General features: G+C 41.3%; 1 protein-coding gene across 1 annotated transcript; it reads right to left on the reverse strand.

Annotated features, from left to right (window-relative positions):
- Positions 1–2,140: 2,140 nt before the first annotated feature.
- LOC101174656 (uncharacterized) lies at positions 2,141–22,373 on the reverse strand. The gene is made up of 4 exons (XM_020702802.3): positions 22,006–22,373; positions 19,890–20,482; positions 15,147–15,399; positions 2,141–7,603 (listed from the first exon to the last, which is right to left on the reverse strand). Exons 1-4 carry the CDS (start codon positions 22,175–22,177, stop codon positions 6,030–6,032), a joined length of 2,592 nt encoding a protein of 863 aa, XP_020558461.1. The 5' UTR covers positions 22,178–22,373; the 3' UTR covers positions 2,141–6,029.
- Positions 22,374–22,675: the final 302 nt, after the last annotated feature.

A 22,675-nucleotide genomic window follows, 5' to 3' on the forward strand; every position in this document is an offset into this window, starting at 1 on the left:
TCCTGATGTGGAGACGGAGCCCAGCTGCGGGCCGCTCAGACCTGCAGAGGCGGGGCAAATCAGCTTTCAGAGGGCTCCAAAGAGGGGATCTCTTCCATGAATTCTTCCCAACTTCTCTGCTGATTCTGCCGACAGCTGAGGGAGTTGTTTGGTTGTTTCCCTGAAGGTCACCTCTGTGCTTCAATTAGAGTGTGACACAGAAATAAAACTCGGAAAAACTGTAGAAGTGGTACCAACGCAGAACAAAGTTGGGGCTGTCATTGTTCTGTTGTTAGCATCATTTGGAAATGTTGGCGTGAAGAAGTGATCTCTGTAAACACGTTAAAACGGAGCAGATTGACACAAATTGCACAGACGAAGGCCTCGTTTCTGTTTTCTCCTTTCATCTCGCTTCACTTCAGGGTCTCAACGATGCTACTAAAATAAGAGAGTGGGGAGACCTGAGGCGAGGAACGCCAGCTGATTAGTTAGTTCACTGGAGACGAGGAGCTCTTTGGAGTCTGCAGATATTTGTTTTCTTTCCACTACGTATCTGAGGAAGGGAATTAAAGAGACTGCTCAACGCGTTTGTTCTCTTCAAAGCTCAGAGAAATCTTGCGCTTGCGTTGTGCGAGTGTGCTCATTATTTCAATAAAGCCCATTTTGCCCCATGTGATCACTCCAGAAGGAAAATGGAGGACAGCCTCTGCTCTCTTCTTACACTTTTAATAAAGGAAAGCAGACGCAGCTCAGAGCAGAGAAGTATGTTTTTTTAGAACCGCTGCTTCGTCTGGACACTTTGAGTCGTCCTCACACTGAGCCGGCTGGAAGGCCCTGGAGTCAGGAATCACACGAGGCAGGCTTCTGATTGCTCTCCACTAATGGGATAATGACTGACAGTCCTGTCTGTTATCTGTTATCTGTTAAAGCTGAAACACAGCCGAAAACCAAAGTCACGCCGCTTCTGATGAACAGCAGACATTGCCGCTATACACTTTTCCAGGAAATACAAATATAACAGAGGGTCCAAACCACAATAAAACACTTTGAAAATGTTCATCACGCGATTTGCAGACTGTTGAGTTTGAAAATGTTCTGTGGAAGTTAGCTGCTGTTCTTCTGGAAGGTGAAATGGAAACCACAGAGCTCAGTGCAACCTCAAAGGCTATAAAGACCCACGCCGGTGAAAGGGGTGTTTTTGGTCTTCTTGTTGCAATTCTGATGATGGAGGACATGTATGAAGAACATTAAGCTCAAAATTGCCTATTTGAGTATTTCTCAATTTGAATTATGGCGAATCAGGAGCAGTCGAAAAAAAGTTGTTTTAAAAAGAGCTTATGTGTGACGTTGAAAATAAACTGGGCGGGCCACAAGTTTCATTCTCTGAGCTCTCAGAATAGTTAGATAAGTTAATTCTTCTCTAAGAGTTCTGGTAAATCGCCTGTCTGTCCTGGGGGAGGATCCCACCTTCATGTGGACACCCCTGAGGTTTCTTCTTTTTTTTTTAGGAGTTAGGAGGGTCTGAGGTCAGGGATGCCCAGTGTAGCTTAGTCTGTTTAGTTAGTTTAGTAATTACCTTTTAAATTCTATGACTTTTTTATGTTCTTATGATTTTCATGTTCTTATACAATTACTGGTATGAAGCCCATTGAGATGACTATTGTTGTAATATTGAGTTATATAAACAAAATTGAATTTAATGGAATTAAACTGCAAAGAACAAAATATTGGAATGTTCATTGATGACCCCAAATGAACCCATGTGGAAGCAACCGAAACATACCATCTGGAGGAGACACCTTTATACCTGACACAGGTAGGGATGTTTGACATGAAACAAATGAATGGTAATGGTGTATACTTGTAAAATGCTTTTCACCACGATTTGAATAAAGAAATACACTGAAACACAATTCAATCCATCCATCCATTCATCATCTTCCACTCATCCAGGACCGGGTCACAAGGGCAGCAGTCCAAGTAAAGATTTCCATACTTTCCGTGGCCACTTCCTCCAGCAACTCACGCAATTTTAACCCATAAAAACCCAGAGCCACTTTTTGTTAAAAACAAAATGATGTGTATTTTACCACAAACCAAACGCACCACAGAATCCCTCTTTCTGATATTTTTCTGCCACACTGATGTCACCCTGGGTTCCTTTGAGGTAATCCTTATTTTATTTATACATGTCTTCCATCATCTGAAAAAAAGCCACAAAAACATGTTTAAAAACTCTTATTTTTGTTGGGTGCACACAGATGGTGGCCTTACACTGAGGCCAACCTCAACCCTCAATCCCCAGGAGTAACATGGGGTCTAACACCGGTCTTGCCCGTTGACACCGTGACACATGGCCGTGCAGCGCGGCTGGAACCGACCCTGAGATCCTCCGATGACGGTGTTCTACCTCTGTTCTAGAGCTGCCTAATTCTGTTGAACAATTCATCCCAATCAGTGTTTGATGGCTAATTTTCAGTCAACTTTAATTTAATTCTTTTGTCAGATTGAAGGTTTTTCAGCGATGATTGGAGGTTTATCTGTAACACAAAAGAGCAGGGCGGTGTCTCAAATCTCCAAAATGCGGATTTCCTTTGTCTTCAGTCTTTTAAAGTGACATCTTCTTCTTGGTTGCAGATGTTATAACACTTCTGTCCAAAAGCTGTCCTCCAGAAAGACTTTTACGGCCCCCCCTCCAAAGCCCTCATTATGACCCCCACCAGACTCTTCTCAGTTTAAAACGACCAGGCAGGAAGGCGGGGCGAGTCCATGCAGAGCCCCATAAATCAGTCAAAAATCCTCAAAGCTGAGCTGTAGACATTTTGTTGAAAGGATAAAAAGAACAAATTCTTTAAGAAGAGATCAAAAGTTACAGACAGTCTGATCATTTTCAAAAGACAGGGATTAATTTAAAGTTTTGCAACTCTTTCCCCATAGCTCCAAAAAGATCCACACAAAAGATGGAGAAAAAAAAAACACAATTTACAAAAACAAAAGCAAAACACAAGAAAACAGATCAAAACAATGATGGCGAATCCACAGCTCTTTCAGAATCAACGAGGTTCTTACGATCTAAAAACCTGCGCCATTTTCTAGGACATAGTTTTCAGGGAGCGGCAGTAGTTCAACAGAAATTCACATTACATAGAAATATAGCATTAATCTAATTTTCTTTATATATTTATATATTCCACTTATGCTGCGCAGTGGTTAGTGCTCTTGCCTCAAGAAGGCCCCTGGTTCAAGTCCCGGCTGGGGGACCTGAAACAGAACATCAATGGGGGGCCTTTCTTTGCTGAGTTTGCATGTTCTCCCCGTGCATGCATGGGTTTTCTCCAGGGACTCCGGCTTCCTCCCACTGTCCAAAAACATGCTTCATAGGTTCATTGGTTACTCCAAATTGTCCCTAGGTGCGAGTGTGCTTTGTGGCTCTACGACCTGTCCAGGATATCCCCTGCCTTTCACCTACAAGTGGCCGGGATAGGCTCCAGCAGCCCAGAGACCCCGAAAGCGTTTAGAAGATTAACGAATGAATGACTGTCTTCCATCTTAAGAAAAAGGCTACAAGAACCTTTTAGAAACACCAAGAACATTTTCATTGGAGTGGGTCTTTAAAGAAGCAACAAATCAAACAGGGAGCTTCAACCAACTACTTTCTCTCAAAACAGGGGTGTCAGAATTCAGGCCTCAAGGGCCGACGTCGTCCATGCTTTCCAACCAACCTTTGAATCTCCCTATTGGCTGAACACACCTAATCCAGGTAATCAGCAGAAGATAAGGCAGGATTTCTGGAAAACAAGCTGGAGAACAGCCCCTGAGGCCTGGAGTTTGACACCCATGTCTTAGAGTGAACCAGCCTTTTTAAGTCATGCCAGTTGTAGACGTGTACTTATCTCCAAAAGAGGATATCAAATTCATAAAAAAAATAGAAAATAATTAAAGCGAGGTTGACTAAGTCGACCACACTGAAAATGAGAGCGTCCGTGGTGCCCAATATTGTTGTCAGGATTGACTCAAACAATGTAAATAAACAAATGGTTCATACTGGACACATTCTAATACTTCCCTAGCATTTTGCTCTGCAATGTTTGATGATAAAGTAGGAAGAACACAACAGACTGGTGACATTGTCACAAGCGCATTACTCAAATGGATCATGTCTATGACACGGACACATTCAAATACACCTAAAAATTAATTGAATGGAATACACTTCCATAGTAACGCTATCAGTACCCGTTTTAAAAAGATCTGTAACCGACTGGCTTCTGCAGCGTTCGGCAGCTGTCGCTGTTCTTCCCTTCCATGCGTCTCACCAGCCCCGTTTCTCTCTTGCTGCTGATGTCGAAAGACTTGGAGCAAAGTCTGCATTTTGGACCTTTCTGATGCAAAATGTGTTTCAGGGTCTTTCAGTTGCTACAGCTGATACCTCTCCTTGAAAAGTCACTAGTTGTTAAAGCTACATTTCCCGGCATTTGGTAGCATTTCACGATAGCAAGCCAAAAGCGGCATGCGCTGGACAAAAGACAACTCGACCTGCTTTACTCAACGTAAACTACTATCACAGATAGCATGAGGTTGAACTTCAACCAAAATTTAAATTTGAATCTCAAGTTAAACCATTTTATTTTTTGCATCCCAAATATTCAATTTTCATGACTTTTCCAAAACTTTACAGAAGATTTCATTTTTGACCATCTTTTCAATTTTGACAACTTTTCCAGGTTTTTCGTGACTGTGAGAACCCCGCACTAATATCTAGAGTTTGAGGCCCCTGCAGTGCCATTCCTTAGCAAAAAGTAGTCTATTAGAGTGTACAACAAGTATACTTGGTCTCTACTAAATGTGAAGCATTATACTTGAGCTTTGACTTTTCATTTCTTATTTATATACCGGTATGTAAAATCCTCCAATTTAATCTAAAGAAGTATTCAGTTAGTATACTTCATACACTACAAGTACATGGTCTATATAAGACTTGTTATACTTACATTACAGACCAAAAGTTAGGACACACTTTCTCATTCAAAGAGTTTTTTTCTAGCACCAGACACATCTCTACAACAACTGTTACAAGGAGACTGTGTGAATCAAGTCTTCACGGTAGAAGATCTGCTAGGAAACCACTGCTAAAGAAAGGCAACAAGCAGAAGAGACTTGTTTGGGCTAAAGAACACAAGGAATGGACATTAGACCAGTGGAAATCTACTTTGGTCTGATGAGTCCAAATTGGAGATTTTTGGTTCCAACCACTGTGTCTTTGTGCGACACAGAAAAGGTGAACAGATGGACTCTACATGCCTGGTCCCCACCGTGAAGCATGGAGGAGGAGGTGTGATGGTGTGGGGGGTGCTTTGCTGGTAACACTGTTGGGGATTTATTCCAAATTGAAGGGATACTGAACCAGCATGGCTACCACAGCATCTTGCAGAGGCATGCTATTCCATCCGGTTTGCGTTTAGTTGGACCATCATTTATTCTTCAAAAGGACAATGACCCAAACACACCTCCAGGTTGTGTAAGGGCTGTTTGACCAAGAAGGAGAGTGATGGGGGGCTTCACCAGATGACCTGGCCTCCACAGTCACCGGACCTGGACCCAATCCAGATGGTTTGGGGTGACCTGGACCGCAGAGTGAAGACAAAAGGGCCAACAAGAGCTAAGCATCTCTGGGAACTCCTTCAAGACTGTTGGAAGACCATTTCAGGTGACGACCTCTAGAAGATCATCAAGAGAATGCCAAGAGTGTGCAAAGCAGTAATCAAAGCAAAAGGTGGCTACTTTGAAGAACCTACAATATGACATATTTTCAGTTGTTTCACACTTTTTTTGTATATAATTCCACATGTTTTAATTCATAGTTTTGATGCCTTTGTCATGAAAATAAAGAAAAAGCTTTGAATAAGGTGTGTCCAAATTTTTAGTCTGTACTGTATACTCAAGTTTACGTAATAACTTCATCACACAATGGTCGTAAGACAGAAAAAGTATCATGGAAGACCAGATGTTTCTTCTCAAACATGCAGAACAAAGCAGTTGAGTCCTGGTGCTCAGCACCGCTCCACACTGACGCTTTGAGACTGACGGAGGAGCGCCTCCTCCGAGGTGTGAATCTTCATGTGATCGTTGAACGTTAACGTACTTCCAAAGGTTTCTCCACACTCCTCACAGGCGATGGACTTGTGTCTGCTGTGGGCGGCCATGTGCCTCTTGAGTTTCCTGATCTGACTGAAGGTTTGCCCGCATTCCTCACAGGCGAGGGGCTCGTTTGGGCTGGTCACGTGCATGCGCATGTGGACTTTCAGCTGACTATTCTGCACAAAACGCCTGCCACAAACCTCGCAGGAGAACGGCCTCTCTCCTGTGTGGATCCTCAGGTGGCTCTTCAGGTTCACGCTCAGCTTGAAGCTTTTTCCACACACTTGGCATGAGAAGGGAGTCTCTCCGGTGTGGATCCTCGTGTGGCCTTGCAGGTGATCTCGTTTCACAAACGTTTTGCCGCAGACTTTACACAGGAAGGGCCTCTCCCCGGTGTGGACCTTCATGTGTCGAATCAGCGTGGAGCCCAGCGTGAAACTTCTGCCACAGACTTTACAGGAGAAGGGCTTCTCGCCCGTGTGGATTCTGGTGTGGTTTTTCAGACTTACGCTCTGTTTGAAGGTTTTCCCGCAAACTTTGCACACAAAAGGCCTCTCGTCTGTGTGGAGTCGCATGTGTCTCATCAGCCCGAGGTCCTGACTGAAACTCTTACCACATTGTTCACACGTATAGCTCTTGTCTTGTTTCTGCGTCTCCTTATTAAAGGGTTTCTCACAAGCGGTGGGACATCCCGTGGCGTCAGCCCCCTGATCCGTGCCCTCTAGGTCATCATCTGCAGCATGGACTCTTTTGTGACTTTTTAGCGCGCTGTTGCTTTTGTAACTCAAGCCGCATTCCTCACAGGAGTAGGGCTTTTCTCCCGAATGGACCCTCATGTGGACGTTCAGGTGTCGTCGTTGCTTGAAGCTTTTGTCGCACAGCAAGCAGGAGAACGGCCTCTTGTTGACGTGGATAATCATGTGGTTCGCCAGCGTCCCGCACGCCGTGAAGCGTTTGCCGCACACGTTACAGGAGAAGGGCTTCTCCCCCGTGTGGATCCTCATATGGGCGACCAGGATCGCAGCCGTGCGGAAACTTTTACCACACACTTCACAGGGAAACCTGTCTCCATCTGGGAGTTTTTGCGACTTCTGCGTGAAGGACTTCTTCGATTTTTTTGAGTCAGAGTAGGGCTGACTTCCCGACAGGCTAACCGTTTTACTGATGAGACTTTTGTCTTGGTCGTCTTTCTTCTCTGCTAAAGTCTCTGCATCTGCAGGGGGTGTCGATTCTTCAGGGACATTAGTGGCTGTTAAGCTAGTTATTACCTGGTGAATGTTTAAATAATCTTCAAAGCAGTGATCTTCCTCATATGGAGGAATCATTAGGGAGTCCGTCTCCTCCTTCAGATCCAGCAGCTCTTCATCCTGGCTGATGCAGAGCTCTTCCACCTCATCTTTAATCTGTGGCTCTTCCTGCTTCACGCTGGTGTAGGTGTTCTCATCACGGAGATCCTCATCTGTGCTCCCATGATGCTTGGTGAAGACTGCAGATATGGAAGAATCGGAAAGTTTACATTAATGTGGTAGAGATTGAGTAAAATATGCTTTTCTAACATTATAAGGCAGCATATCATAGATCTACTTAGTTATACTTCTTCGCTTAACAAGGAGATGTCTCCCAGTTTTCAATCCTAAGATGTAAAGTCCCTCTTTGACCATCTTTTGATCTATTTTCAAAGCATTCCCAGTGTTTATTTTAATTTTGATTATGCCGTTTCTATCCAAAATCCAGAAGCCTGTGTTGTTTTCTAGAACATAGTTTCTGCAGAGCGGCAGGAGTTCATCAGAAATTCACCTCTGAGTTGTGGGCGGGACTGTTGACACAACCCTGCCCCACTCCCCCCCCCCCCCCCCTGTTGCTGAGAGCTCTCTGTTTACACAAATGAGTTATATCACTAGAGGAGACATCACGTGGTTCCTCATGGGAGGAGAGCACCGCCATCTTGGTGAGGTCAAGTTACTACTGCAGTGCATGTGAACTCATTTTTTGCATAATACCAGTTCATTGTGCGGGTTTCAACAGCCAAAATCGGAGAACTGAGTCCATGAAGGAGGAAGGTATATGATTTCACAGGTAAGTACTATAATTTTTTTCTTTTAATGCTCCAGGGGCTTTATTAATCATACACTTGTTGACATGCATGATGTACGGATAATTTGCTGTCGACATAAATTTACATTTTATTTTGCTAAACCTGTATACAGCATACCAGGCTATTATAGTAATATAGATTTATACATTTCTGACTCAGTGACTGAACTTTTCTTGCAGGTTTCCAATGGATTCAGACTTAAGGAAAAAGTGGATCTTAGGTATCAAAAGAGCTAACCCAGATGGATCACTGTGGTACCAACTAGCAATACAGTCTGAGTATGTTAGAAACATTTGTGTTTGCTTGAAACCCGACACCATGGCATCTGTGTTACACAAATTGATCACTCACATGAATCAGTATAAATCTATTGTTTTTCTTTGTTGTTGTTGTTGTTTTTTTAGGGTAAATCTATTGTTCACTTTTGGACTTCTTTTGAATATTTGTTTTATTATTATTATTATTATTATTATTATTATTATTATTATTATTATTATTATTAATAATAATAATAATAATAATAATAATAATATTAATAGACTTGTTTTTTTATTATTTATTGACTAATTATTTATTTATTGTTATTATTTATTGTTTCTATTTACTTACTATTGATTTATTATTATTATAATTAATATACTTATGTTTTATTATTCATTGACTTATTATTTATTTATTGTTATTATTTATTGTTTGTATTGACTTACTATTGATTTATTATTATAATTATTATTATTGACTTATTGTTGGGTTTTTCTAAATAATTTAAATTACATGTCAAAGAGGTCTAAAACTCCTAAATGTTTAGAAATTGTTTTTAAAAATTCTTTGTAATAATTGTTTTATTTGTAAGAAGTCCTGCAACAATGCATTTTCATTAAAGTTTGAGCTTTTAAGGAGACTGTTTCTCTTCTTTAACAACAACAAATGATGTATCTATATATATATTATATATATAAATATAATATATTTAGATATATGTATAAATATATATATAAATGTAAAAATATATATAGTATATAAAAGCTACTTAGACACCACTAAAAGCAATAGAAATCATTGTCATCTGGGCGTCGTCGACCTCACCAAGATGGCGTCGCGCTCCGCCACCGTCGGCCAGGCTTCTAAAGCGGGTGTGTCTCCTTTAGTGATGTAACTCATTGGTTTACACTCTCTCCCGTTAGCTTACAGCTGCCACAACCTAACAGTGACTGGGTAGCTTGGTTGGTAAGGTGAAGGATTGGCTTGCAGGGAATCAGGGTTTGATTCCCGGGGGGGAATGAACAAGTAGTAAACACCACCAAGTGGGAGCCCTTGGGCAAGACCCTTGACGCTTACCACCTACCAGTGCCCAGTGATGGTCAGAGGGACCGTAGCCACGAACTGGCAGCCATGCCTCTACCATAGATTCAGATTCCAGCTCAGACGAGGAAAACAAAGATGAACATGGATCTATTTGTCTGCAGGTGGATCCATCAGAATGGAGCGGAGCAGGAAGATTGTGGCTCTCCCAGTGTACTTTCTACACATTAAAAAGAATGTGTAGAAATGGCCTTTTTGCTTCTGCTAAAGGTTTGGATGACTTCCAAAGCTTTTAATTTGTACAAAACAATGTAGTCTAAGTTTAAAAAAACAATAGTAGAAGATCTTATTTCTCTGATTTTATCTTTTCTTCATTGTTGTTCATTTAAAGCCGAATGTAAAACTCTTTACTTTAAATGGCCCAGCTTCCTTTAATTCAAATAGTTCACAATTCCCTTTTTTTTTAATCAACAGAGCTGACCTGACAAGTTTGATATTGATGACAATACCCACTGTATAATACTTCATTTACCAAAAATTGTGGGTGTTTTTTAAAAATGGCGTTATGCATTGAGCGTGGATGACTGAGTTGTAATTTGTCTTTTACCCTAAACCAACCTAAAGTGGTGTGCAACTCATTCACACCGGACCAATAAGAGAAACCAAGAGCCACCCTGGCAGCTCGATTTTGGGCTAGTTGTATTTTGTTTAGATACCCCTGTGGAGGAGTGAACCAAATGACTGGCCAATACTCCAGATGTGACAAGACCAGAGACTGTACAACTGTTCTCATGACTGAAGGAGGATAATACTGCGCACACCTCCGAGCAAGGCAATACCTCTGCCCAACTTGGATAATATGTGATTAATCTGATCCGTCCAACTGAGCTGATCATCTAATTTGATGCCCAGAAGCTTGGTTTTAGTCACTTGTTCAAACAAACTATTGTCAAAGCTCAAATTCAGGAAACACTGTCCTTTCAACAAATATTATGTACCAAAAACAATAACCTAAAAGTGATCTTAACTTAACCCAAAAGTGATCTCAGTCTGTAAGATTAACAGCCTTAAACTCAGGCTCCTCTGTTCCTGTCTCAGTTCTGGAGGCAGAGAGCATCTCTGTCTTTACGACCTCCGATTGTCCTGACTGATGTAACTAATGGGTTGTAGGACGCTGTGGAGGGGCTGGCACGGCGGCGGTCTCAGCAGACTTCCTGTTTCCCTCTCATTGTTTCAGTGTCAGACTCCTTTCTCTGGTCTGATCAGATGTTCCATTGTTTCTTCCTCGTCCTCTCAGCTCCTCCCAGAAGATGCTTCCTGTCAGGATTCTGCTTCTACTGCTTCTTTCCTCCAAAACTCGGTTTCTATCAAATAAAGGCAGACTTCTTTAACACGCTACTTTGCATACAGATCATCTGCAGCCATTGACTCTATGAGAACTGGACTGAGTGACCCCTCCCCCTGGCGTTCCAACAGGAAGCACCTGCTGGCTCCAAGAAGCCAAAATGCCATAGAGAACTCATATTGGACTTTAGAAGAAATGGCCAAACACACACCTTTACAAATTTATGGAGAACAAGTGGACTAAGTCCCCTCCGTCAGACTCCTGGGGCCTCATTTATAAAACTTTGCGTAGGATTTGCGTCAGAAGTGGCGTACGGATGAAACATAGGACGTGCGTAGGCACAGAAATATTCAGATTTATAAAACCGTGCGCACGCACATCCTACGCATCTTTCCCTTAATAAATCACAACCAATTCTAAATGCTGCGCAGCTTTAGCGGCTTCATGACACGCCCATAGTTGCCCATAAATAGTCCGTGAAACGCCCACAAATGAATATTCATTGATTGCGAAACCATGGCACACACCGAGAGGAAATCAAAAAAACGTAACTTCACTCAATGTGAAGTAGAAGTTATCGTTGGCGAGGTGGAAAAGAGGAGAATAATGTTGTTTGGAGGGCACAGTGTGGACATTACTAATGCCAAAAAGGCACGTGAGCGGCAAACAGTGGCAGACGCTGTAAATGCTGTAGCCTCACAACCTCGGACCGTGGCCGAAATAAAAAAGAAAAGGTCAGACATCAAAGTCAAGGCAAAAAAACGTCTAGCGCTGAACCCCCCCCCCCACACACACACACACACACCCGTGTCTGCCACGGGTGTGGGGGGTGGACACCGGAGCTGACCCCTCTTGATGAGAGACTGGCGGCAATAATTGGGGAATCCCTTTTAAGTGGAGTGGTGACTGAGGCGCAGGGGGACACCGACGCGCCAGATGCACCGGGTGACACCCCCCAACAGGACGGCTCGAGGAAGTCGGAACCGGCTCATAAGCCACTCGTCCTCGTTTACCAGCAAGTCTTCTTGCTGTCTAAAGATGCGTTCACTCCGAATTCTTCCATTTGCCACATCTTCTAAGAGCGCAAGATCAGCCATTGTGCGTCATTACGCATTGTGATGGAGCATTTTATTTCCCTCCATTTAATTACATCTGACAAGCTGCAGATGTCGGTAATAATCGACGTGGAAATGGGAAATTGATCAGCGCAAATGTAATTTCTTGTTGCTTTCTGAATGGTTGAGACATACGTTGTTTTATCAAAAATAAAACAAACTAAAGGCATATGTATGAATACCATAATTCCGTAGCTTATGAAGAAATGTTTTACTATGAAAACAACTTTCCCTAGTGGACAATTAATGCATCTCTCTCTATCTGTCTGTCTAATTGCACCTTTGTCTGCTCCTCCAGACGGACACACTGACGAGAATATCAGTTTTGTACATTATTTCGTTCTGTTAACTATATTATTTATGAGGATGAATTGCACAACATGCCAATATTGCAGAACATATTTCACTTTTCTTTTTGCAAATAAGTGTTCATTTGAATTTCTGTTGTAATTTTCGTTTGATTTTTTTTGTTTGTCTCACTGCTGATCGGTCCAACGGGTGTTCGTGTAGCTGTTAATTGTAGGACTTGCTTTGTGAAGTCTTCATGTTATTTATGAGAGGCAGTATTGTCATTTTCACTTTCACGTGTTTCTTCCATCTGCCGACGGCGTCGCCGTTTCTCATTTCAGCCGTTTTTGTGCGTACGCCTGGGTCAGAGCTTGCGTGAAGGACCGCACATTTTCCCGTCAAGTTTGCTTTTTATAAATCTCAACTATTGCATAGAGAGTGGCGTACGCCTTATTTTGTGCGTACGCAACGTTTATAAATGAGGCCCCTGGACACCACCATGTCTGCTGACCTGTCCTGGTCAGCAGACATCAGGGTCATGGTGAAGAAGGCTCAGCAGCGGCTGCACTTCCTCCACATCAGGGGAAAGTGTAACCTGCACCAGAGGTTGCTGGTGAACTTCTACCGTAGCTCTGAATGTGTGATACCCAGGCTCCACGGCACTGGGCAGAAAGGCTGTGCAGACGGTCATAAACTCAGCCCAGGACAGGACATGGAGAAACGCCTGCTCAGGATTGGTGACAGTGGTTGCCCTAGAAACGGTGACTCAGACCGACTCTGACCAATCCCTTAGTGATATGAACTGAATCCAAACTGCAGCGCCCGCATCTCAGAAAAATGGGGACTGAATTGGCTGTTGGTTTTGCTTGAGATGCAGGTAAGGCTTTTTTTACGGGCGACGTCACAGCCATCTATGTCTATTTACAGTACATGGTTGTAACACATGTGAGAACGGGGAGGACAACTCCCAGATTCAGGGGAGAAGCTGACATGAAAGAGAAGCCTGTAGAACAAGCTTCAGTTTCTGCTTTTGTTGTGAGCAAACAAACGGAACAGATCATGTGACAGTGGAGGAATATTTGATGCAAAATATGTCTCCAAAACAGTGAAAACCTCTGTTTTCCCCCTCACGAAAACTTATTCAAAAGACTCATTCCAATCAAATAACAACCTATTGTCATTATGATTTTTCCGTTTTTAACGTTGGGGGGCGTATGCCTTCACTCATTTCCCATCATCCCAAACAAAGATGTACATGGATCTGTTTATCTGCAAGTGGAAGCATCAGGGGAGTGTTCCAGAAAGCAGGTTATGTGAGTTACCAAGGTAAGTTTGAGGCTAGGGAAGCAGATAACCTCAGCTTTCGGTTCCAAAAATGGAGGTTTGTTTCAGGGTATGACAAGTTGCCATAGCAACTCATGCTCTGAACATAACCTGTTCTGGAGCAGGTTTAGCTGAAGGTTAGTTTGTTTTCAGAGAGGTGAAGCAGCATGACGTGTCCATTTGAAGATGATTTAGTGGATGAAGAAGCTCAGATAATACTTTTTCCACCATGAGAGGATGATGAGACCATATATGGATGTTGGAAAGAGAAACTTTTTACTTTGATCTAACTTAATTATTTGCTTCAGTTAAGATAAATAATTTTTTTTGTTTAGTCAGTTTAAAAATAACACGTAGTTATCAGAAAGTTATTTTACTTTCATTCAAATTAATTCAATTAAGTTGGTATAACTTTGGTGCTGCTGTTAGATCGGCACCGCAAGGGATTATGGGATACCATTCCCTTTGCCTGTCTGGACAGATTTGGGTTTACATGTGGGTTTTTGACCAAATGCGTTTAGTTGTTTAGCTGTTTTACTGTGTTTTGCCCAGTTATTTGTCCTGTTCTGTTTAATTCTTTCTGCACCATGTGTGAGAGGGACGAAGAGGATGATGAGGTCATTTAGCACCACTACTGCCTTATGGCACAATGTCAAAGTTGGAGAAATGCTACATGATTCCAAGTTGAAAAATCCATGTTGTTACTTTCATTTCATTGTTATAAAAACGAGCAAAGCAGCAGGCTCAAACTTAGACATGAGAGTTTAAGAAGTACAATAAATTAAGATAGAAAAAACGTTTCATTGAATTGAATTGCAGTAATATGACATTTAGTTAGATAAATATGTAAATTTGAGATGTAGAAACAACTGTTGAGTTGGATAGACGTAAGAAATTAGGTTGAATAAATTTAACTCCATAGAAGTAATTCATTTAAGTTGGCAAAGTTAGATAATTTATATATGTATATTTCTACTTTCATATATTTTAATATATGAAAGTAGAAACATTTAATATATATATATATATATATATATATAAATGTGTGTGTCACAATGAAAGTAGAAATGAGATAGAAACTCGTGCGTTTACTTTGTCCGTTATTTCTTTTCCAAGCAGAAACTTTTTTTTTATGCTGATGCGGCCGTATTACTTTTTTTGATGGGTTTATAATCTTCATACGCCGTCATTAAAATCTCCGACTCCGTCTCACTGGAGTATAGCGCTTTCTTTTATTCTCCGCGCATTTCCATGGTGACTCAGGATCCATTGAGAATGTCTTTATGTTTTCATCTTGTGTTAGCGGCTGTCATCACCTGAAGATAGATCCACTTCAGAGTGGAAAGATCAAAGCAGTCTCTGGAGCTTTAACTGTTGCTTTTATTTGACCCTGAACATCAGGTCACCCAAAATCTTCTTGTTTGGTTGTAGTTACATCACATGTCCACTAGATGTCACTGTGGACTCTTATTTCAAACCATAAACAACTGCTACGCCTTTATTTACATTTCTGTAGACGACTCCAAGGATCCTTCACGGATCACCGCACTACGTCACGAACCTGCAGAGTTCCTCGGTGACGGATGAGTCTTCCGGCTGGTGTCCAGCAGTCTGCGCTGCCGGTCGATCTCCTCCTCGTACCGGACGATGGTTTTCTCGAACTCTCTCAGTATTTCTTCAGCAGCGGTCGTTAGTCTCTCGCCGATGAAGTCTCTCAGAGACTGGACAGAAGACATGGCGGCGGACAAACGTAAACAGACAGAACTGAAGCGAACGCTGCAAGCGCCTCTTTGGATGTCCGTCTGCCAGCTGTGCTTTTACTTTCTACAGGGTTGCCAGATCGAGTGCACAACTTTCAGCACCGGCCGAAAAATCAAAATTCACAGAGCTCCGTTTTTAAAAGCCCAAATGACCACCTTTGTAGAAAACTATGAACATTATAAAGATATTCTGAGAAGAATATCACCACCAAGAGGTTTTTCCAGACCGAGAGCTGGATTTCAGGGGTGGAAAGCACCATTATGAAGCTAATGTGCCGTAGAAATAGAAATATACAATATAATAATTAATAACGGTTTGGATTTTCAATATAAAAGTAAATAAAAAATTTAAAGTAATTTCTATATTTCTTTTACATTTTATCCACTGTCCTTTTTAGTTTGTTTTCTTATAACCCCCCCCCCCCCCTTTTTTTTACCTGAAACACCATCTACCTGTTTGTTTGTTTGTTTGTTTGTTTGTTTGCTTTCTTGTTTGTTTGTTTGTTTGTTTGTTTTTTCAAAATATCCGTAATTTTGGCTTTTCACTGTTATATCACTTTATGGTAACTATTAATGTATTTTCTTCAAAAAAAATCTAAAAATCGGCTTATTATTGATTTTAAAAAACTGCCACTTTTTTGATAAAATATTTTTTTTGTTCAAGCCCGACTTTGGAGGACGCCCAGGGGGGTATTCCAGGAAGCATGTTCAAACTCCCCTGACTTTAAGCCTGAACTCTGGCTGAAATCCGCCTGAACTTGCTTACTCTGGGTATGTCGGTTCCAGAAGACCGGATATGAATTGGCGTAATTACGCTCGACTTGGTAACCCTGGGATAATGCACGCGCACAGCAAGTACATGAAGACATTCTCAATGGATCGCCGATTTCCGGAGTCACCATGGAAACACGTGGAGAAAAAAAGAAAGCGCTATACTTCAGTGAGACGGAGATTAATGATGGCGTATGAAAATTATACGTCCATCAAAAAAGTAACACGGCTGCATCATCAAAAGAAAGAGTTTCTGCTTGTAGTAGAAGAACAGACAAAGTAAACGCACGAGTTTCTGATCTTGTTTCCATTTTCATGTGACGCATGTATATATAATAACTTATCCAATTTTGCCAACTTAAATGAATTACTTCTATTGGTAACAAGTAATTGAGTTAAATTTATTCAACCTAATTTCTTACGTCTATAAAACTCAATAGTTGTTAATACAACTCAAATTTACATATGTATCTAACTAAATGTCATATTACTGTAATTCAAGTAATCTTTTTTCCATCGTAATGAATTATAATTCTTGAACTGTCATATGTCTAAGTTTGAGCCGGCAGATCCTCATTTTTATAACAAAAGGACAAAACGGCAAGTGCTTAGAGTGTTCATTGATTTAGGAATTTACCAACATTGGCAAAATTCTTTTTTGACTGTAGGGGTGCTATATAAACTCATCATCCTCTCCCTCTCTCTCCCTCATGGTGCAGAGACTTGAGCAAAGTAGGACAAAGTAACTCGGCAAAACACAGTAAAACAGCTAAACAACTAAACGCATTTGGTCAAAAACCCACACTAAAACCCAAATCCGTCCAGACAGGCAAAGGGAATGATATTCCACAATCCCTTGCGGTGCCGATCTAACAGCAACACCAAAGTTACACCTACTTAATTGAATTAATTTGAATGAAAGCAAAATAACTGTCTGAAAACTATGTGTTATTTTTGAACTGACTTAACAAAAAAAAAGATTTTTAATTATCTTAACTGAAGCAAATAAGTTAGATCAAAGTAAAAAAGTTGATTTTTCCAACATCCATATGTGATCTTATCATCCTCTCATGGGGGAGAAAGTATTACTGAGCTTCTTCATCCACTAAATCATCTTCAAATGGACACGCCATGCTGCTTCACCTCTCTGAAAACAAACTATCCTTCAACTAAACCTGCTCCAGACCAGGTTATGTTCAGAGCATGAGTTGCCATGGCAACTTGACCTACCCTGAAACATACTTCCATTTCTGGAACCGAAAGCTGAGGTAATCAACTTCCCTAGCCTCAAACTCACCGTGGGAGCTAGCATAACCTGCTTTCTAGAATACCCCCCAGTTAGGCGGAATCCTATCATATTTGGCAACCCGTCTCCAACGTGTTATGTTGCTAACTTTCCGGTAGGGACAGTGAACCGAACATTAGTTCCGCTTTTTAACAGTTTAGAATATTTGCTAAATATTTGTTGTACACATAGTTTCCTGCATAGAAACTGATTAATCTGAAGTTTTCCCTGCAGATTAATCAGTAGATTTTTTTTTTTGGGTCTGTTATTGCTTTGGGGGGTTTTACGCTTTGAAGAAATGTGAAAAGGTTTTCCTTCAATGCATAGATTTTATGAATAAATTAATTTAATTTAATTAACTCATGTTTTCATTTCCAAGAGTTATAAGGACAACTGCCAATCTTGTTAGAACTCAGATATTGGAAGTGAACACCTTTGACTCAAACCATTTCATGTTAAAATGGCAGATTAGTTAAGTCAAAAATCAGTCCGTTTCTTTATATGACACCTATTAAAATCAGAAGCAATCACAGTGCTGAACAAGAAGTCAAAGATTAAAACACCAAACAATGCAATGCAATACAATTAAAAAAAAAAAGGATAACAATAAAAGATGAGTTTTTAAAGTGATTTAAAGTCAGGGCTTTGACAGAGAGAGGGAGAGCACTCCAAAATGTGGGACCAGTGGCGGAAAAGGCTCTGTGTCCAAATTCCCACAATAATTACTAACTACTAAAAAAAACTTACTAGTGCCCTAGATTTTTAAAGTAATTCGGACAATATGCTCACTTTTTTTTCAACAGCGAAGATGATGCCACCAATCACACAAAGTGAAAATTGAATTCAATCTAATATAGAGACATTTAGATCGATCTAATATTTAAATATCTAAACATCCTCCATGTCTTCCATTCATTGTAATGAGAGACACACAGACAGTAATGTGAAGGTATCTGCTGTAAATCCAAGTATTGCTCACATCCATGTTCATCAATGACTTATCACGTGAATTATTATTTCAAGCATTAACTGTTCAGTTTGTATTATGAAAAGTAAACAAGGAGGCATACTCTCAGATTGTGACTTAATTTTGTTTATTTATGTGTGTGCTGTTCTTATGTTTAAGGAAGTATTTCAACTGACTATGCTTGAAGCTCAATTCATAAAGATGTCCCTTTTACAAGTTTACACAAATCAGCAACTTTATTTGATTGAATCTTCATTCTCTGTCAAATGTTTGCGGCTGGTTTGTACTTAAACTTTGTGATGAAGATTTTCCCTTTAATGTCAAAGTGGATGCTAACTAATGTACAGCAATAATTCAAGTTAGTGTACGCATTTCGTGGTCTGTCTGCAGTCAAGTACTTGGTACCGATCAACCCCCGGGGGTTGGGGAAAGTCTTGATGGATTGAGACCTTCCTATTCATCAGATCTCCTCAGTCCTTCCAAACCCTCCAGAACTCTCAGATCCTCCTTTCAGTAATGTGGTCCTTATCTATGGAGTCTGAGTTTCTGCTTCTCTGGACATTTAAAGGCAAATTTAGGATGCATCATTTTAACTTAGCATTTATTTCATCAATTTTATTACTTTTGTTGACTTCTATAGTATATCATTGGCATATATTTTTTTATCCCTTCTATCTTTTAATCAATGCAGTGCAAGTATTAGCTAGTGTTTCCTTCCATTTCATCTTTTGATTGTTGTTGCCTTTAATCTATTGTGCTTAGTGGCCCTTTATTGTTTTAACTCATGTTTACACGTCTTTGTATGTCAACCATCTTGTTGATGATATGGGTTCCAAAAATAAAGGGTTTGATTGATACTGATTGTGATTGGTCCACCATAAAAGAGGGCGGAGCTTCCTTCTGTGAGATCAGCATTATTTTCTGATCAAATCATGCTTTTCATACAATAGTAATGGAAAGTGATTAACAGGTCAAAAACAATTGCAGATTAAATGATTAAACACCTAAAATACCCCTTAACCCTTGTGCTATCGTAGGCATTTTACCATTGGGAGTTGGGTCATCTAGACCCACTAGACAGTGCTCTGAACCTTTTTTCTTCAATGATTTGTGATCTTCACTGGTGTCCATGGATTACATGAAATCTTTCCACCTTCATCCACCTTTGTCATGGTAGGGAGAACACGTCAAAGTAAGGGTGGGGTCATCTAAGATAGAACAAGGGTTAAGCAGTGGCAGAATCCAAGGAGGGGCAGTTATCCCCAGCGACAGGTTTTGACCCTGGTAATTTTTTGTTTTGAGTGAATTAATTTTGTTTCTTTATGCAAAATAAAATAATGTAAACATCCACAATAGAAATAACTGTTAAAAATCATTTGCTGTGTTTAACAGCCCTTAGGAGATAGTTGTAGAAAAAAAAGGAATCTTGAAAAATTCTGAATGATAAACAAACCAAACATTGTCATTGTTATTTTTTTATTAAACCATTTCATGTCCATTTTGATCCTGTCTGACCCCTCAGGTGCACTCAGGCTTCCTCTTCCTCCTCCTCCTCTTCCTCACCCTTGTCCCCTCCCTCCTGGTGTGGGTTTCCATGTGTTTGTTCAGATAGTACCGATCCACACAGTTTTTGCCACACTCCTGGCACAGGAAGGGCTTTTCCCCAGTGTGAATCCTTCTGTGGATGTTCAGTTTGTCGCGGCGGCCGAACGCCTCGCCGCAGGTTTTACAGGTGTACGGCTTGGCGCCGGTGTGGATCCGCATGTGGACCGTGAGGACATCAGGGCGCGTGAAGCTTTTGCCACATTCTCCACATGTAAACTGCTCCCCCGTGTGAGTTCTCATGTGGGTTTTTAGGCGGCACTTCAACGGGTAACTTCTACCACACTCTGGACAGTAATAGCGTTTGAGTTTCTTGAGGTTTAGGTCTTTTTTCTGCGACTCGGTCTCCTGCTTTTCTGAGTCCTGCTGCTCTTCATTCGGTTTGACACAGAGCTCCTCCTCCTCCTCCTCGTCTTTAATCCGTGGAGGTTCTGGTTCCTCCTGCTTCACATCACAGTTCTTCTCATGGTTACAGAGATCCTCAATTCCGCTCGGGTGAAGCTGGGTGAGAACTGCAAGGAGAAAAAAAAACCCAGAGAAGGATCATTAAAGTCTCAAAAAACGCTGGAGTATTTCCTCCTGAGTCAACATGTTCACCAATCCTTTGACCAAAAAGGAACAGAAAAAAGTCCAGACTGGAATCTGAAAGAACAGCTGACAGCAGATTTCCTTACTTTTACATGAAAGCCATCAGTAGTCAGTCTGTGTCTGTCCATAGATTTTTCTCAGTAAATGTTTAATGTTTTTTTACTGCAACATATTTTTAACACAAAAAAAGAGGGTTAAAGGACAGCTCAACCTCAAAACAAACTGATGTTCATCCACTTTGACTTGAACTTGACTTAAAGACCCAACCCGATGAAAATCGTAGCCCTTTTCTGATGATGGATGACATATATGAAGAAAATTGAAATCAATAATGTTTTTCTGAGTATTTATTTAGTCAAATCGTGGCAAATCAGGAGCAGATAAAACTGCAGTTTGAAAAATATCCTGTTTGTTTAGTAGCAAATACGCTGGCCAGGCCACAAGCTCTGTGCTGCGATGCTCTCAGCAGCGGGGACGGGAAGTGGGGGTGGGGTTGATCTGCACCTGAACAGCTCCCTTCCATGACTCAGAGGGGAATTTCTAATGAACTCCTGCTGCTCTGCAGAAACTGTCCTGAAAATGACACTTTTTGTGGCTAAAAACAGCATAATCATCATTAAAAGACCACTGGAAACACTTTTACTAGATGATCAGAGTGGGACTTTTTAAACCACACCCTGATACCACGGTCCGAATCGAGTATCCATCCAGACCGGGGATTATAATATAATATTAATATATTTTAAGGCAGTTTATTCAATAACAGAACAATATTTGGGGAACATTTTTTTAATAGTTTCTAATACGGGGGACTTTTTCGGTGAGGATGTGCATCTTTATTGGAAAGGTGTTGATTTAACAGCACAGAGTTAAAGATTTTAGGAGCCCGACGATCTAAAGAATTGGCTAATAAACATGCAAATATGAACACTCTTGTTTCCAACACTCGTAGTAGTAGAAAGTATCATTTTAGAATAGAAAATGTGTGTTGTGTTTTTGCATGTGTGAGTCAGTGCTGTGATTGGTTATGATGACCATCCGGGGGTCATTAGAGTCATTGGAAGCAGCTGCTGCTGGGAGTTTTTAGTCTGAAGCTCTGGCGGATGTTAGCTAGCAACACTCCTGACTGCAGAAGGTAAAGATGGTCACGTCGGTGTTAGCTGACGGGTTTTCACATCAGACATTTTTATTAGTTAAGTTCCATAGGCTATTTTCCTCCTAGCTTAACTATAATGCAAGTGGTCACGTGACACATTGAAGTATTTATGGTCGTAGCCGCTGCCAGATGTTTACCATCGCAGAATGTGGCGGCCAACCACTGAAGTACACTGGGCGCTCTGTTTGGTGGCTTTGGGGTTTCAATAGCAGGCTTTCCGGCTCCTACCGCGGTTATTTTTTCCATGGAACGGCTAACCCTTTTTCAGCATGATGGCAGTAAGTAACGTACCGTCTGTTTGCTCCTCAGGCTCAGACTTCCGGCGGGTGTCCGGCAGCCTGCGCTGGCGGTCCAGCTCCTCCTCGTACTGTGCGATGGTTTGTTCAGCCCTCGTGGATATCCTCGCAGCAGCCGCCGACAACCGTCTGCTGATGAAGCTTCCAAGAGCCTGAACTGAAGACATCGCTTCTGCAGCCGCTCCGACAGCACAAAAAACGGCTGTTTCCTCCAGCTTGGTGACGCGTTACCGCCCCCTTCTGGACAGGATGTCGAACGGGAAAATGTTTTTTTTTCCATCCTGGTTTTTTTCTGAGGAGTTCTTTTGTTTTTGTGTATATAAATGTTGGCTTTTGTTATAATTAAATGGCTTTTGAGATAATGCTTCCGTACTCTTGTGTCTATGATGATGGCGCCAGCGTGTGCGGTCTGTCAGCTCCGCTCCTAGTTTTGTTTGCTTTTTTTACTATTTTTAATAAGCTGGCACCCTGTATGCATCTGCTCTCCTGGTCTATGATCGCCAAGCTCTTCTAAAATTTGAGCCTTACCAGGAATTTATTTTTAAACGGACTTTTAAATATGAAGCTCCATTCTCGTCACCGCTCCTCTCTGGTTTACCTGCGCCGCATCCCGCCCAGCTGTCAGCGGGGAAAGAGGAGTGGGGTTCTTCTGAGGATTAAGGCCC

The sequence above is a fragment of the Oryzias latipes genome, chromosome 4, assembly GCF_053564925.1.
Source record: "Oryzias latipes strain Hd-rR chromosome 4, Olatipes_Hd-rR_3.1".
NCBI lineage: Eukaryota > Metazoa > Chordata > Actinopteri > Beloniformes > Adrianichthyidae > Oryzias > Oryzias latipes.

Coding starts and splice junctions, on each gene's coding strand:
- LOC101174656 (XM_020702802.3), bottom strand. CDS start 22,177: ATGTCTTCAGTTCAGGCTCTTGGAAGCTTCATCAGCAGACGGTTGTCG. Junction 20,483..22,005: donor GCCTGAGGAGCAAACAGACG/GTACGTTACTTA, acceptor TTCTCCTTGCAG/TTCTCACCCAGCTTCACCCG. Junction 15,400..19,889: donor AGAGGAAGCCTGAGTGCACC/TGAGGGGTCAGA, acceptor AGAAAGTAAAAG/CACAGCTGGCAGACGGACAT.